A 13,104-nucleotide genomic window follows, 5' to 3' on the forward strand; every position below is an offset into this window, starting at 1 on the left:
TCACTCTGGCTGACTGGTATACGATCAATCTGACGTGCACGTTGTCTGCATTTTACTTGCAAGTTGTCTGTGATTCGCGTTTCAGATGAAATCAGCAATAATACTCAAACATTAACTCTGTCACCTTATGAAGATTTGCTATTCATGTGTCCAAATTTTTCAGCGATATGATTTAAGTTACAAAAGTTTCAGCCTTCCATACATTCAGTCTTCTAGGGTTTCAGCCTTTTGTGCATTCAGCCTTTCGTATATAATACATACTTTTCAGCCTTCCGTTGCTAACCCTATCTTCGATATACTACACACTTAACTGCATAATGTTTTCTCGGTAAAGTAAAATACCGAACTACTTGAAAACATTTTCGTTTACCGTTGTTCCGTAACAAAATTACTGAGAAATTGGAAACCGAAAGTGTTTACCCGAATAACGTAAATTTGTTTTGCCGAAAAATTCCGTAAAACAGCAAATTTCCGAGTTCAGTAAACTAAAACACCGAATCTCGGAAGCTTGACATCATTTAACCGAGATCTCGTTGAACCAAAAAAGCTCTTACCGAGATTCCGAAAAATAGAACTGTCAAAATAACGAAAGTTTCACTATCAATTTTGTTCGTGTTTCGGTTTAGATGTAAAAGGAACAGGTTTCGCGGTTGATCATCATTCCGGAGAAATCTGTAATATTCAGAATAACCTTAAATGTTGAGTAAGTATACAATATTATTTCTCTAATCTTGTTTGTGTTAATTGCAAATATAATACTAGAAGAAAACAATTGATTCCTTCCTTACTCGATTTTGTAGGTTAACGACTCACTTCGCAGGATGGAAGTTGCAGTGATGGATGTTGTTTTATTTCCAGGAAGCAACACAACTCTCCTGTTTCTACCAATGCTGTAATAAGTTGAATCATTTGACAAAATTATTAATAAAATTATACGGTTAATTAATCGTTTTCATCATTTCCTGGATTTATCTGAGAAATCGCAAAATGCGTACTTCAGTAAATTTTACCGAAATTTTCGTAATAATTCGACAGTTGAAATTTCCGAGTCCCGGTAAAATATTACCGAGAATTCCGTTAAAGTTTGACAAGTTGTGAATTGTTGATTTTACAGAATCTCGGTATTCTGATGTATTACCGAGATTTTTACCGAGATCTCAGCTGTTGAAATCTCGGTAATTCATTTTACCGTACTCGGTGATATTATCTAAGTGTGTAGGCCAAAGAGTCTAAAAAAAATTTACAATATTTGATTGGTTGGTCTGTCTCTTAACGGCTACCATAATCATAATTAAGTAGCTTAGCTACCGTAAAGAGCCCTATTTCTGCGCGGTTCTTAATTCTGCGCACTTCATATTAAAATATTAAAAAAATATCAATTAAAAGCAGATTTTCAAATATGAAAAATGACCCCTCTTTTTCATGGTAAAAATGGCAATAACAATGTTTTTATTGTTCTGAACAATGATGTTTAATGTACAACTGATGTATTTACAAGAAAAAACATAGTTATATCATGGTAAAGCCTGTATTACACTCTTTGACCAAGGGTCAAATATTTGGCACTTTTTGACAGATAAAAATTTGGTCAAAAATAATTGTTTGTCACACTCTAATTTTAACATGGGGCAAACACGGGCAAACAACAACCATGATGCCAAATAAATTTGACCATTCATTCTGTGCCGAACACGCATCAGTACTGGACGTGTTTGGTGATCGGTCCGATAGAGTATAAAACAAAAGACGTGTGAACAAGTGTTGGCATTGTTTGCCTGGTCGAGTGATATAAATCCGGGTTCAAGGTCGTGCCTTTGTGCAACTGTTTCGCATCGTGACTGCCAGCTGGTGCGTAAGCCGATTTGGCTGCTGGCTGGATTGTGCTACAGCAGTGGACGAGACACAAACGAGGAAAAAGAAGAAGCCATCAGTGTCAGCGAGTTGTATCGCTGTGTGGAGTGATCTCACACCTGGCTCGCTGCTGGTGGCTGTTTGGTGCTGCTGTATTGGTGCTGCTGGCTGTAACGGCTGCTACTTCCAACGATCGGACAACCAACCTTACTGGAAGGGAGAAATAAAAAGGTACGTGTTCTTGTCAGCGCTAGTGCGCTAGACTTAGCGCGATGGATGTAGATCCCTCGCCTCCCGCGCCACCATCCCCGAACCCCTCTGACCCTGACCCTTCTGTTACCCCCTCCCCTGTTCATTCTTCAGTCCCCCCTCGCCCCAGGCTTTACCCAGACGGAGCCCAGGGCAGCTATACTGTTTATTTTCGGCCAAAGGCAGGACCGAAATCGAAAAAGTTGAACCTCTTGCAGATTTCTAAAGACCTGACGAAGGAGTACAAGGGCGTGACCGAAATTTCCAAGGTCCGGCCTAACAAGCTCCGTGTCGTGGTCGGTAACCTGAAAGAGGCCAACGATATAGCTTGCTCTGAGCTCTTCACACGCGAGTATCGCGTTTACATACCCGCACGAGACGTGGAGATCGACGGTGTCATAACCGATTCGAGTCTGTCCGTCGACTGGCAAGTGCCAAAGGGTGCTTTAAAAACAAAACCTGTCCCGATGTAAAGGTGCTCGACTGCAAGCAATTGCGGTCAGCATCGATCATCGGTGGCAAAACAGTATACACCCCGTCAGACTCGTTTCGAGTTACGTTCGCCGGGTCTGCACTACCAAGCCACGTCTCGATCCACCGGGTTCGTCTCCCTGTGAGGCTCTACGTGCCCCGCGTCATGAACTGCCTGAATTGCAAGCAGTTAGGCCATACAGCCGCCTACTGCTGCAATAAGGCACGTTGTGGCAAGTGTGGGGAGTCTCATGCGGAAGATTCTTGCAGTGTTAACGCTGAAAAGTGTATTCACTGCGGAGAAAATCTGCATGAGCTCTCGACATGTGCGGTGTACATGCAGCGCAGGGATAAAATAAAACGGTCTCTCAAAGAGCGTTCAAAGCGTTCCTACGCTGACATGCTGAAGAAGACCGTTACCACTTCTCCCGTTACTTCGAACCCCTTTGATCTGTTGTCCTCTGATGAAACCGATTCTGACGATTCACCAGCGGGAACATCTTTTGCCAATCCTGGGGAGTCTAGAAAGAGGAAAAATATTTCCTCTCCTAAACTTCCCCGAAAAGGTCCTAAGATTTCCCAAAGTGAAATGAATGGTACAAACAAACCTAAAAGTGCAGCGGAAAAACCGAAGCAAACCCCTCCTGGGCTTGCAAATTTAAAGTCCCAGAAGGAGTTCCCAGCACTGCCAGGAACATCTAAAACCCCAGTTGCTCCTTTTACACTCCCAGTTGATGAAACAAACTCTGGATTAGTGAAATTTTCTGACATTGTGGACTGGATTTTTGAAACTTTCAATGTACCCGATCCAATTAAAATTTTTCTTACAGCATTCCTCCCAACAGTTAGATCATTTTTGAAGCAGTTGACTGCCCAATGGCCTCTCCTTGCAGCGATTGTATCCTTCGATGCCTAATTCAACTGCGTATATGAAGGATTCTATCTCTGTCTTACAGTGGAATTGTAGAAGTATTTTGCCAAAAATTGATTCGTTTAAAAGTTTTGATAAATAAAAACAAATGCGATGCATTTTCCCTTTGTGAAACTTGGCTTACTTCAAATATTGATCTCAACTTCCATGATTTTAATATTATTCGCCTTGATCGAGACACCCCATATGGAGGAGTACTTTTAGGGATTAAAAAGTGCTATTCTTTCTATCGTATTAACCTCCCCTCGATTCCAGGCATCGAAGTTGTCGCATGTCAAATGACAATACAAGGTAAAGAGCTTTGTTTTGCCTCAATATATATTCCCCCCAGAGCACAGGTTGGGCAACGGCTGCTCTTTGATTTAATAGAACTTCTTCCCTCGCCACGTTTGATTTTGGGAGACTTCAACTCTCATGGCGTGGCTTGGGGTTCCCCATACAATGATAACCGCTCCTCTTTAATCTATAACCTTTGCGATGACTTCGACATGACTATTTTAAACAACGGTGAAATGACACGTATCCCGAAACCTCCAGCGCGCCCAAGCGCTTTGGATCTATCCTTATGTTCGACGTCGCTACGGTTGGATTGCACATGGAAGGTAATCCTCGATCCTCACGGTAGCGACCATCTGCCTATTCTTATTTCAATTACTAACGGGTCAACTCGCATGCGACCAATTGACATTCCGTATGACCTCACACGAAATGTCGATTGGAAGTTATACGAGGAAATGATTTCAAAAGCGGTCGAGTCGATTCAACATCATTCACCACTTGAAGAATACAACCTCCTCGCGGGCTTGATTCTCGACGCCGCGTTGCAAGCCCAAACGAAGAAATATCCCGGCGTAACGATCAAAGAACGGCCTCCCACTCCGTGGTGGGACCAAGAGTGCTCCGATGTCTACACGCAAAGATCCGACGCGTTTAAGGCCTACCAGACGGGAGGTATACCTGGCGACTATTTACGGTATTCGGAGCTTGATACCAAGCTTAAAAGCTTGGCTAAAGCAAAGAAACGTGGATATTGGCGTCGGTTCGTGAACGAGACGTCGAGGGAGACATCGATGAGCACTCTTTGGAACACAGCCCGAAGAATGCGGAATCGCGTAACGGTCAACGAAAGCGAGGAGTCTTCAAGTAGGTGGATATTTGATTTTGCCAGGAAAGTATGTCCGGACTCTGTTCCTGAGCAAAATATTGTTCGCGATGCGTCTCCGGGCCACGACGCGATAGAATCACCTTTTACGATGGCAGAATTTTCAGTTGCCCTCCTGTCCTGTAACAATAACGCGCCTCGATTAGATAGAATCAAATTCAACTTGTTGAAGAATCTACCCGGCAATGCCAAGAGGCGCTTGTTGAACTTGTTCAATAAGTTCCTGGAGCAAAACATTGTACCGCAGGATTGGAGGCAAGTGAAGGTGATCGCCATCCAAAAACCAGGGAAACCAGCTTCTAATCACAACTCTTATAGGCCGATTGCAATGCTATCCTGTATCCGGAAATTGATGGAAAAAATGATACTCCGTCGTTTAGACCACTGGGTCGAATCAAATGGTCTACTATCAGAAACTCAATTTGGCTTCCGCCGTGCCAAAGGGACGAATGATTGTCTTGCGTTGCTTTCAACAGATATTCAGCTGGCGTATGCTCGTAAAGAACAAATGGCGTCTGCGTTCTTGGACATTTAGGGGGCTTTTGATTCCGTTTCTATTGACATTCTTTCGGGTAAACTTCACCGACAAGGATTTTCTCCAATTTTGAACAATTTTTTGCACAATTTGTTGTCCGAAAAGCACATGCATTTTACGCATGGCGATTTGGCAACTTTTCGCATTAGCTACATGGGTCTTCCCCAGGGCTCATGTTTAAGCCCCCTTCTTTACAACTTTTATGTAAATGACATCGACGAATGTCTGGCAAATTCATGCACGATAAGACAACTTGCAGACGACAGTGTAATCTCTGTTACAGGAGCCAAAGCTGCCGATTTGCAAGGACCATTGCAAGATACCTTGGACAATTTGTCTGCTTGGGCTTTACAGCTAGGTATCGAATTCTCTCCGGAGAAGACTGAGATAGTAGTTTTTTCTAGGAAGCATGAACCTGCTCAGCTCCAAACACAATTAATGGGTAAAACGATTTCTCAGGTTTTGGTACACAAATTTCTTGGTGTCTGGTTCGACTCTAAAGGCACCTGGGGTTGTCACGTGAGGTATCTGATGAAAAAATGTCAACAAAGAGTGAATTTTCTTCGTACAATAACCGGACAATGGTGGGGAGCCCATCCAGGAGACCTTATAAGGCTTTACCAAACAACGATATTGTCTGTTATTGAATACGGGTGTTTCTGCTTCCGCTCCGCAGCAAACACACATTTGATCAAACTGGAGCGAATACAATATCGTTGTTTGCGTATCGCCTTAGGTTGCATGCAGTCGACCCATACGATGAGTTTGGAGGTTTTAGCTGGAGTACTACCATTGAAAAACCGCTTCTGGAGCCTGTCTTCTCGTATTCTAATCAAATGTGAGGTCTTGAACCGTCCCGTGATTGAAAATTTTGAAAGGTTAATCGAACTTAATTCTCAAACCCGTTTTATGACATTGTATTTCAATCACATGTCCCAAAATATGAACCCTTCTTCGAATATTCCAAATCGTGTCGACTTATCAAATACTTCTGATTCTACTGTGTTTTTCGATACATCCATGATAGAAGAAACTCGTGGAATCCCGGATCATTTACGCGTGCAGCAGATCCCTAAAATTTTTTCCAATAAATATCGAAACATCAACTGCGACAATATGTACTACACTGACGGATCACTTCTTGATGGGTCCACTGGCTTCGGTATCTTCAATAACAATTTACCCGTCTCCCATAAGCTCGATAATCCTGCTTCTGTTTACGTCGCAGAATTAGCTGCAATTCAGTACACCCTAGGGATTATCGAAAAAATGCCCACGGACCATTATTTCATCTTTACGGACAGTCTCAGTTCCATTGAGGCTCTCCGATCGATGAAAGATGTTAAGCACTCTCCGTATTTCCTGGGGAAAATACGGGAACATCTGAGTGCTTTATCCGAAAAATCTACTCAGATTACCTTAGCGTGGGTCCCTTCTCACTGCTCGATACCGGGTAATGAGAAAGCGGACTCTTTGGCTAAGGTGGGCGCAACAAACGGTGATATTTATGAAAGACCAATTGCCTTTAATGAATTTTTCGCACTTGTACGTCAGAATACGATCATCAGTTGGCAAAATGCTTGGACCAGAGGGGAATTGGGAAGGTGGTTACATTCCATAATCCCCAAAGTATCGACGAACCCGTGGTTCAAGGGGTTGGATGTAGGTCGGGATTTCATTTGCGTGATGTCCCGGCTTATGTCCAATCACTATAGATTTGACGCGCTCCTCCGTCGTGTTGGGCTCGGGGAAAGTGGTATCTGTGCCTGTGGTGAAGGTTATCACGACATAGAGCATGTGGTTTGGTCATGCCCTGTACACCGTGACGCCAGGTCTAAATTAATAGCTTCCCTGCAGGCCGAGGGTAGACAGCCGGCTGTTCCTGTTCGTGATGTCTTGGCGAGCCGTGACCTATCCTACATGTCCCTTATATACGTTTTCCTGAAATCCATCCACGCCCCAGTCTAGTCCCGTTCCCCTCCGTCTACACCCAACAAAACGACAAGAACACGTTTGAACCTTAAGCACAAAACCAGCAACCAGACCCCGCACAATAGAACCAGGACCCAAGGACTACGAGCCTCTGTCCCAACTCACGACATCGTGGCTCAGCAGAACGAATCCATACATGCCATTCGACGATTATCAGACGACCATTGAACAACAAAACACTGATTGGAAATCCCATGCTAGTTTTAAGTTAGACTTAATTTCAGCTCGTAGTCGGCAGCGAGGATAAAAAATTTGCTTTAGTTTTTAAGTCATCAGATATAATTGGCGCCGTTAAACATTAAATTGTATTTTTGCCGTGTCAAATAAATGTTATGTGAAGAAAAAAAAAAAAAATTTGACCATTATGTCAGAAGGTCAAATATTTGACCATTAGACAAAGAGTGTACTACAGGCCTAAAGCTATGTACAAATACAGCAACTTTTAAGGTTTTTTGATGTCATTTTTTTCGGGTTGCCCACCAGTGTGTTTTCGCAGTAAAAGAAATGCTCACACACGCTAGTGATTCACTGAGGCGAAATGACAAGCCTGAAGGTTACCCACTAATTTAATTTTATGCGAAAAATAACTAGCACCGAGAAGAAATAAAAAGAATATTTTCAATAAAATTGTTTATGCAAGTTTTGACGTTGATAACTTGCATGCAAATGAATGTTGAAAAACAACACATACGGTGGCTGAAAGCCAATTTAATAAAGCAATTAAAAAAACAACGCATTAACATTAATATTAACTATGTGGCTTACCTTTAAACGGCACTCTCACTGTCACTGGACTTGTTTGTAGCTGAATTGAGCATATACGCTTTAATAATTCAGAAGGGGAGGGGGTGACATGGGGAAATATTCGTCTATTCGTATATTGCATAATGCGAAATTTGGCAATTTTCTATACCGCCACACCACTGCGCAACGGAATTCTGCATAGTGGCACCCCCCCCCCCCCTTCGCTTTTTGACCTCATTGCGTGATATACGAATGTTCCTAAAAATAAAATTGAATTTATTCCGGCCAATCAATTAAAGTTTTTATCCGGATTTCGGAATTTACGCAGCTTTTTTATGCAAATTTTAGAGTTAACGTGGTTTTTTCTTCTATTTTATTTCCCAGAAAAATAGTTTTTTAAGTAGTGCTTTTTTAATGGTTTTTTTTAAACCGTTTATTTACGTAGATGAAAATAACATTGCTATTGAGTCTTTTTTGAAAGTATTTAGCAGAAATAATTGGAAGCCTTTGGCAAATAAACTTTTGTTTACATGGCTTTCAGAATTTACGCGTTTTTTTCGCCCTACGTATCCCCCGCGTAAATATAGATTTTAGTGTATAGGTTTGCAGTAGAAATCTCACAAAGAACAGACGTTCATCTTATTTTCAAAAGATGTGTAAAAACTTGCAACCGTCATTGAACCGTAAGTGGTAATGCTTTCGCTATGTGGCGCTCGCGTTACTGACAAACCAAGCACTAATTTCGATAAAATATCGATATTTATGCAGTGCAACTAAGGCACCCAGGACGGATGTCGTTAGTGTATTAACGTATTTGGATTCAAATTTCTACACGATTTTCAAATTCATACGAAAATGCAGTGAATTAGCATAGACTCTTTCTCTAACAAGCTGGTGGAGGGCACAAAACTTCTACCTTCCTCGAATTTTTATTTAAGTTGTAAGCTGATTTTTTGTTTTATTTCATTTGTTTTTTCACTTAGATAAAGTTTGTTAATGTAAGTAACACGAAAGAAATAGAATTCACAAGCGAAATTATATTCTAAACCGATTATCAACTAATTTTTTGGTTGGAAACAAATCGATTTTATACGGTTACACGACCAAGTCAGTAATATTTATCGAGATCTGCACTGAACCTAAACACCACATCCTTTTTAAGTGAAAATGCACGTAAATGCTAAAAAAATCATTCACGTCTATCTTACATGCAGCATTTGCAATTTATATGTGCAGAGATGTGTGTCAGATGAAAATTTAATGCCTTCTATTCGCGCAGCATTTTATATTTACGTGATAATGAACATGAATATTACGTGCCACACAAGTATTTTGGAATAAATCTTATCAAGTGGAAAGACAGTAACATTTATGTGAGTTGCATATACAATGTATGTCATTTTCACGTACTTTCAAATATCATGTGCAAAATCACGTAAACGTCACGTGAATCAATGGTGTGAAAAAAAAGATACACAACAATCAAGATGGCGACAAACAGCACAACGAGTGAACTTCTTGCATATTTGAGATTTCCAGACAGTTTGTTCGAGGTTTTTGGACGTAAGTACACGCGTTGTTTTTCAAAATTCGTCGCTTCAATGGAATAAATTAGAAGTTTTGATTTCAGAATGTGGTATAGGTCAACTCAAAGCACTTTTGGAGCCAACAGAAACCCTATGGAAATACGACTGTTACGACTATTTGGCTTGATTGCTGCATGGCGAGTACGCAATGTACCTTTTCATGTTTTGATACTGATACATTTTAATTTTTGGAAATATTTTTAAGAAGTTTGATATTCTACAAACTCTGCAAGCCGGAGCAGCGGAAGGAAGCTCGAAAGCAAAAGAGGAAACAACAGCAGCAGGGGAAGGTAAAATTCGATGCAATGCTTTTTTTTTACAGTATTTGACTAATTCAATATTATCAAAACTAGATATTCTAGAAGATATAAGCATCACTTCAGACGATCCAGCTGATGGAAATAACGCTGCAATTGCCGTTGGAGACGCAGCATCCGAATGGTTATTACTCAACCATGAGCCATGAGCAATTGTTATCGAGCTATGGACAGCAAGCTTCAGTTTTCGCAAACAATTCTTGCAAAAGCAGAATTCAGTCTTGAAACTGCTATCCAAATTTCCTCACTACAATAACAATCATCATACATTTAGTTGTGCAAACTACATAGTAGTAAGTGGTGAATAAATTGTTTTTTTTTTTACACTTTTAATGAAATTTAATTGTTTACCTCAATATATGAAGAAACCATATAACGAAATTCAATCTTTTCAACATATAAAACAAACATGAGAAACATTTTAATTTTACTACGAATGACTCTAACAATCATATTTACTCAATATCAAAATCACATTATTATCTAATGAAAACAGTGGGAGATGCGGATGAAATGTGTGTGAGTTTCACTTAACGTTCAAATGCAATACACGCAAGAATTACGTGAGTTAATAAAAAAAAATTACGTGCGGTTCACATGAAGTTTGCGTGCAAACCTTTATGGATAAAATCTATTTGTTTTTGCACATGAAATCTTCGCGATTTTTGTTTTGAGTGTGGTGTAGCTCCATTACAGTTGAAGTATTTATATAGTGAAAAAGGAATGTTTTCAGACAGAGTGTACAATAAAGTGACATTGCTTGGCATTCCTGTAGTATTCATTAATTTCTTGAACCCACCGTGTTGTAAACAAATCGTTTGGTTCGTTTCTTATTGGATGTGGTGCGAAAGTAAATTATTTTTTACAAAATGCCAATCGTTAACGACCCGGAGTTGCAAGTTAAAGTGAAAAAGAGTAAGTTTTAATTTATTTTTTGAAACCATTTTTGTATTAGACAGTTATCTGGTTTATTTTACAGCATCCGAAAAGATATCGGAGAATATGCATATCATAGCAAACGAACCGAGTTTGGCATTCTACCGTATACAGGAGCATGTACGAAAGGTGATTCCGCTGATTGTTGACCGTCGGGGAGAAGTGTACCAGCTGCAGCAGGATCTGCAGGGAAAATGTTACGATATGGAGTACGCCATCAGGTAAAGTTTGTTTGTGATTAGCGAGGATGAACTTATCAACAATCAATTATTTTTAGTGCCATCAAAGAGATTGAAGCAGCGGACCAGTCGTTGAAAAACATCCAGGAATCACTGAAGAATGCCATTTTTCTAAAGCAGCAGCTGAAGTATGTCGAGTCACGACGACCGAAAAAGGACTCTAATAGCTCCGTGTATAAGCGACTTTCAGCGCACATAACGCTGGACCTACCGGATTTACCGGACATTTCCGGTGTGGTTCGTGAAACTACCAACCGGGTGGAGCACATGATGTCGCAAGCGAGAAGCTCATCCTCCAATAGTTCCGGTGCAGCACCGGCGGAATTGCAGCGATCGTACACTACGCTGCATTAAATGGTGCCTCTCTTCGTGAAGGCGACAGCGATTTTTATTTCTGTGATTTTTTATGTTTGATTTAAGTTGTTTGACTGATTTTACAAGCAGTGGAAAAATAAAGCGAAATGTATGGAGATTTAGATGTTTTAGTTCTAATTGACTGATTTCGCATGACGAATCGAGTGGGGGATCTCCACTTCAAAGCACTGAGCGTAAATCCATCATCTGCTCTCATAAGCGATCAATCCAGCGTTTGCCGGCCATAGAAACGCGCCTCTATATTCTTTGCTCAAGTGGCGCGACACGTTTTGCCGCTCTTTCTCTCTGCGCTTCTGCTGTTATTGCTCGCGGTCACATTTAACGTTTGTGCGATAAAATTCATCTTAGCCCTTTGCTACTGTCGGTCGGTTGTTTGTGTCGCTCAGTGTGGCGTGGTTTATTGTAGCGAGGTTTTCGTAGTTTGTTTAGATGCATTCTTATTTATTGCCCTTGCAAGTTGTTGTTTTAGTTTGTCACTGGAGAACCTGTGTAGTGCGGAGCGTCGATTGTGCCGAACTTCCAGTCCTAGACGCTTTTAGTAAGTGAAACGATTGAAAACACAAGAAAGTTAGCTGTTGACTTCAAGGTAAATTTGTGTTAATGTCAAAAAAAACTTGTTCGATTTATATTGCTCGTTAGGACAGTTCATGACCTTGGTTGGAGTAGACTTCAGAGTGAAATATGAAAACATGGAATAAAAGGTGGTTCTTATAAAGGTTATTCAAAGGCTAAGAGTGTGCAGTTTAGCATGCAGTTAAGATACAATCTGTTGTAAAAATTTAGCGTGAAAGTAGACTCTCTTTTGTGTATAAACCCGGCTATTCAACGATCTACCGTTTCTCTTTCACTTTTACATGCTGACTGCTGACCCCATGTATCATGATCAGTGGAAGCACAGGTGGTGAGCTTAGTAGTCTCACAATCTGATTTGTTTTTTCAGTGTTTAATTATCTTTCAATTTCTAAAAAAACTATGAAAATAGTTTTAGAAACTGCTTCATTAAAATTTAACGTGATTGAAACCGTAAATTCGAGTCAAACATCAAATTTGATGTCCCAACAGTGTCGCATAAACATCTGTTCTTCGAAACTGGAAGTGACAAAATTCGTAGACGGTTTTTCACAAGCGGCACTAAACGCACCCCATCAGCTTAGCGAAACAATACGCAAAGCAGGGGCTTCTATTTTAGAAACGAATAATGAAAAATGATCATACGATTTTCAGCTTCCTTTGCCTCCTCCGAGCGTCTTTCACGCTCTCGAGCTGAAACCATTAAGTCGAGTCGTAACTCGCAACATCGCCAGCATGTCGGTATCTACCTTGGTTTTCTCCGGTTCGGTTGGGTGAATTGCAAACCTTTCTAAAACCACGCCGCTGATTATGTTGGAATGTTGGGCATAGAAAAATCGCGATCGTCTACTAGCTGGTGGGAGGGGCAGGCGCGGTCGGTAGTCACCGGAGGCGGCTGTAATAAGGGACTGGTTGAGCATAGAAATAGTAATTGTGGCAATGAATGTACTCCGTGCTAGAGCAATTTGTTGCTGCTTCGGATTCGCTTGTTTATGTTGCTTTTGTGAGATAGTCGGTAAATGTATAAATGTGAAACTGAAAATACACCATATATATCTTCTACGTCAATTTATCTTTAATTCACTTGTTTTGGTTGATAAAAACCTTCTGGGAGTGTCTTTGTAATAAATGATTCTTTGAAGATTC

At 40.7% G+C, this 13,104-nt stretch overlaps 2 protein-coding genes across 2 annotated transcripts in view; both read left to right on the plus strand.

Annotated features, from left to right (window-relative positions):
- The first annotated feature begins 10,626 nt into the window (after positions 1–10,626).
- On the plus strand, positions 10,627–11,489 carry LOC129726487 (BLOC-1-related complex subunit 8 homolog). Its single transcript, XM_055683244.1, has 3 exons — positions 10,627–10,753; positions 10,818–10,995; positions 11,052–11,489. The coding sequence occupies exons 1-3, from the start codon at positions 10,708–10,710 to the stop codon at positions 11,365–11,367; spliced, it is 540 nt and encodes a 179-aa protein (XP_055539219.1). The 5' UTR covers positions 10,627–10,707; the 3' UTR covers positions 11,368–11,489.
- A 264-nt stretch (positions 11,490–11,753) lies between these two features.
- LOC129726485 (very long-chain-fatty-acid--CoA ligase bubblegum) overlaps positions 11,754–13,104 on the plus strand; it is a 53,775-nt gene continuing 52,424 nt past the window's right edge. Inside the window, exon 1 of the mRNA XM_055683240.1 lies at positions 11,754–11,974. The gene's annotated coding sequence lies outside the window, so the exon portion shown is untranslated. The remainder of the gene's footprint in view (positions 11,975–13,104) is intronic.

This window comes from Wyeomyia smithii, chromosome 3, assembly GCF_029784165.1.
Source record: "Wyeomyia smithii strain HCP4-BCI-WySm-NY-G18 chromosome 3, ASM2978416v1, whole genome shotgun sequence".
In the NCBI taxonomy this organism is placed as follows: Eukaryota; Metazoa; Arthropoda; class Insecta; order Diptera; family Culicidae; genus Wyeomyia; species Wyeomyia smithii.

Bases quoted from the DNA above. Each gene is read 5' to 3' on its own strand.
- LOC129726487 (XM_055683244.1), top strand. From the start codon at position 10,708: ATGCCAATCGTTAACGACCCGGAGTTGCAAGTTAAAGTGAAAAAGA. The intron at 10,754-10,817 runs GTAAGTTTTAAT...TTTATTTTACAG, and splicing joins GCAAGTTAAAGTGAAAAAGA to CATCCGAAAAGATATCGGAG. The intron at 10,996-11,051 runs GTAAAGTTTGTT...AATTATTTTTAG, and splicing joins GATATGGAGTACGCCATCAG to TGCCATCAAAGAGATTGAAG.